This window comes from Metopolophium dirhodum, chromosome 1 (genome assembly GCF_019925205.1).
Source record: "Metopolophium dirhodum isolate CAU chromosome 1, ASM1992520v1, whole genome shotgun sequence".
Lineage (NCBI taxonomy): Eukaryota > Metazoa > Arthropoda > Insecta > Hemiptera > Aphididae > Metopolophium > Metopolophium dirhodum.
The window spans coordinates 148,064,176-148,068,751 of NC_083560.1; the positions used below are offsets into that span (position 1 = coordinate 148,064,176).

General features: G+C 30.4%; 1 protein-coding gene across 1 annotated transcript; it reads right to left on the reverse strand.

The window, feature by feature from the left end:
• Positions 1-3,772: 3,772 nt before the first annotated feature.
• Positions 3,773-4,576, reverse strand: LOC132934095 (uncharacterized). The gene has a single exon (XM_061000372.1). The coding sequence runs from the start codon at positions 4,574-4,576 to the stop codon at positions 3,836-3,838; it is 741 nt and encodes a 246-aa protein (XP_060856355.1). The 3' UTR covers positions 3,773-3,835.

Below are 4,576 nucleotides of genomic sequence, written 5' to 3' on the forward strand. Positions count from 1 at the left end.
AATAAATACTATCAATTTACACCAGGACTATGGTCTTTATTATGTGAGAAGGAACCAAAAAATACAACTAATAAGATATAGAATCTTATTACAATATTTTGAAAACTTCCGGAGTCCATTTAAAAGCAGACGGGAAGCCTAGAACCTCGAGATACCATAAATGGATGACCGTTGTAAAACCACTGTACGATCGGATGAAAATTGAGGAAAAACAGTTTAATGAAGAAATAGCTAAAATTAATGAGACTGCAACTCCTCGAATTAACTTGACATCATTTAACAATACTTTATCTTCTACCCCTTCTAGCTTATCTAGAGCTAAACGTAGAAAAATAACGAAAGAAAATGAACCATTTGATTTTAATCAAACAGCAAACAGTTCTTCGTCTACGGATCATATGACTGCAAAGATGTTTAATTTTACTTCATCACCTGAGTCTAAGATAGGTAATGGTTTATATAAAGATGTATTGCCACAAACACAATTAGTTTATTATGATGATCCGAATGAACTAGTAACTAGATTAAATCTTTTGTCATCATCAAAAAGTGTTGGTAATACTGGTGTTAATAATGAAATTATATCTATTTTAGAGGAACTACGTGAGAGAAATATTATAATATAATGACAATTTTAGAAAGTATAGCTAACGAGTTACATCAACCAGCGAGAAAAATATTTCCTAGACGTAGTGTAATAACTCGATTTAAAGATGATCTTTGGCAAGCTGATTTAATTGATATGCAGACACATGCTAGAAAGAATAATGGTTTTAAGTTCATTTTAATTGTTATTGATACATATACAAAATATCTTTGGTTTGAAGCACTGAAAAATAAAACAGCAAAGGAATGTACAAAAGGAATAATAAAAATACTAAAAAAAAATCAACCAAAATTATTACAAACAGATAATGGTACAGAGTTTTATAATAGCGAATTTCAAAGTGTTATGAAAAAATATAATATTAGACATTATTCAACATACAGTAGTATTAAGGCAGGGATAGCCGAACGTGTAATAAAAACTATAAAAAATAAAATGTACAAACATTTTACATCAACAGGTTCATGGAATTGGTACAATTCAATTTCAAAATTAGTATATAATTATAATAACACAAAACATTCAACAATAAAATGTACACCACACGAAGCTCGGACCAAGCCGATTACAATAAATAAAAAAAAAATACAAATTAGTACATCAAAAAAATTAAAATTTAAAATTAATGATAAAGTAAGAATATCAAAGTATAAACATAATTTTAGTAAAGGTTATACACCAAATTGGACAACAGAAGTTTTCACTATCTCTAAAGTTTTAAATACAGAAGTAGTATACATTTGTATGTTCACAGTCTACTTTTTGTGTCACCACGGTAATTTCACACCGTTCAAGCGAGGATGTCCCCCTTGGACACAATAATTTTACCGTGTAAAAATTATGAAGAATTTGTACACTTTTTACACGGTAATTTCACACCGTTCAAGGGAGGATGTCCCCCTTGGACACAATAATTTTACCGTGTAAAAATTATGAAGAGTTTGCACACTCAAAGTCAGTTTTGTCCAAATATTTACAGTGTACATGCTAAATGGTTTTTTTCTCAACAAACCTTATTACTAAAATGGAATAATTATTTAAAATACAGAACACAAGTTATGTAATAACAGATTTTTTATTATTGTAAATTAATTCTAAAATATATTTACACAAGTTTTCTTACTTCTCTAGTAAAAGGTACATATTCTACAATACGATCATGAATTAATAAACAATAAGCAGTTACACCTGTAAGCGAATCTGAAGCTTCGATTTCCAATTGAACATCCACTGCTGAGGCTGTGGTTGAATCGTTCTGTTTTGAAGTATCGATAACTATAATTGGTGCGTTTGCTACAAAAGTAGAAGGACTCAATATCGGGTTACGAATACTTTTTTCATAGTACGATTCTTGAAACGATGTATACATATTATACAATAAGGTGAAATTATTTTTCGAAAAATCTAAATTCAAATTATCGTATGGATAAGCTATTGAGTTCAGAAATACTTTAACGTTTGTTAGATTACAATGATCGAATATACTACAATCTTTTGATAACACATTTTTGCGTCCTTTCTGTAATCCAATTACGACGAATCGTGGTTTTTCTAATTTTGAAGCAGTTTTCAAATTCCACACAACTTTTTTAGTGGTCCCGAGTTCAGGATATTCAAAAGTTTCAAAAGATCTAAAAGGGATAAACAAACTTTTTTCTTTTTCTATAAGTTTCAATAATTTCAACCTTTCTTCATCATCGACCGTTATATGTGGAACCATCCAGGCTATTTTATTTAAAACGACTTAACCTTCAGTGGCAGTTGCACCACTTTTAACTTGTAAAGCATTTAAATCACTATGACTTCGGGTTAATATTAATTCCAATCTAGAATTCACTAATATTCTTTTGTAGTCTTCAAACAATCCTAACCAATATTTTAATGGAATACAAGCGGTAAATTCACCTTTATCATTTTCTGATTGCGTTGCGTTTTTAAAATTCCAGCCAGCATTTTCATAGCAATTGTAGTTGTCTGGCGTACCGGATAAGTAACCTTTCAACGAGCTAGTGATTCCAAGAACACGCGTGCTATCTACTTCTATCCCATTGATTTCCAACCGTATTTGCTCAAAAAGGTAAGAGTAACCGTTATTAGTTAGTTTCACTTTGGTAGCATCAGTAATTATTCCTTCCAAAAAAATAAAGCTTTCGTGTAGATATGGATAGACATCCGTTTGCTGGATCGATATACGTATTTCATCATTATTATTAAATGATGTTGTATACGGTACGTATGAATGATATTCAATTTTTGTAATTTTAGAATCCGTTTCGTACTGTGAAGTTATATCCAAAATATCACTTTCAGGCATTCTGCTTTAATTGATAACCCAAAGCTTGTAAAATTTTTTTATTCTTCACCGTCAATTTTTTTATTTGATTTGATGTTGCTGGTAGCACTTTAGTCTTATGACTAGTTGTACTGATCCGAAGTAGTGGGTTTATATTGAATTTTAAACCCATCTCAAGATCCGTAACGTTTAATATGTAACACAATTGTCAATGCCTCACCAAAATTATCAATCGGATTATGATCTTGATCAACTAACTGAACGGTTATCGAATCAATATTTGTTTTATTCAATTTGTAATATATTAAATTTGGTGGTGACTGAATTACTTTCAACCCTGTCCTTTCACTTGGGAAAAACTCATAAATCGAATGACTCTGAAGATGGTTGTTGAATGATCCTTGAGCTATATTACACATTACTTTTATAGAATTAATTGTGTTTAAATTTACAGCTTTTTCCGATCGAAGAATTTCATTGTGTGGCTTATATACTCGTTTTTCAAAACCGAATACAGGTGCTATACTATACGAATGCTCAAAGTGTAGTATCCCATTACATTTTATATACGATCTGAAATCGTTAGGATCAACTGTAATGTCGAATGTTAAATTGGTTAAGTTTTTACTATTATAGTCATCTATTTGCTTCTTAACTCGTTGCTTAATATCTTCAATTTCATAACAACCCTCTTCCAATGTAATAAAACATATCATAGGATCATTATTGTTTTCATTCTCAGCTACTTGTATAGAAAATTTATTATTATTATCATTAATATTTGGAAACGAATTAAATGACTGTAAACATAACAAAGCTATTTCTGAGTCCTCGTAAAGGTTTATAGGCGGAAAATAATTTACAGATAATATGGTAGCATTCCCAGTTAAACTTAAAGTAACTGACTCATACATTACAAAATCTAAGATATAAATTTAATGATGAGATCCGTGACGTTTAATATGCAGAACAACTGTTAACGTTTCGTTAAAATTGTCAATTGGATTATTGTTTTGGTCAACTAACTGAACAGTAATTGAATTAATATCTGTTTTGTTTAATCTGTAATATATAAGGTTTACCGGAGATTGAACAACCTTTGTTCCTCTTCTCCCACTTGGGAAAAACTCATATATCGAATGGTTTTGAAGTTGGTTGTTGAATGACCCATGTGCTATATTACACATTACTTTTATAGAATTAATTGTGTTTAAATTTGCAGCTTTATCCGATCGATGTTCTTCATGAAACGGTCCACAAACTTTCTTTCTATACGCAAAAACAGGTGCTATACTATACGGATGCTCAAAGTTTAGTATTCCATTACATTTTATATACGTTCTAAAATCGACAGGATCAATACGTACACTGAATGTCAGCTTTGTTCCGTAGACTTTATTAACTTGAGATAACTCTTCTACCATATATTTGTTAATATCTTCTATGTCACGGCATTCGACTGGTACAAAAAATTGAATTTTTGCTATTCTATCTGGAGGAATTGATTTTATTCTCAGCCGGTTATTAGTTGGATTTATAATATTTGGAAATGAATTGTACGTTTGCAAAGATAACAAAGCTATTTCTGAATCCTCGTAAACGTTTAGAGATGGAAAATAATTTGCCGACAATACAGTTGAATTTCCAGTCAGATTTAATGTAATAGATTCATGCAT

Bases quoted from the DNA above. Each gene is read 5' to 3' on its own strand.
- LOC132934095 (XM_061000372.1), bottom strand. From the start codon at position 4,576: ATGCATGAATCTATTACATTAAATCTGACTGGAAATTCAACTGTATTG.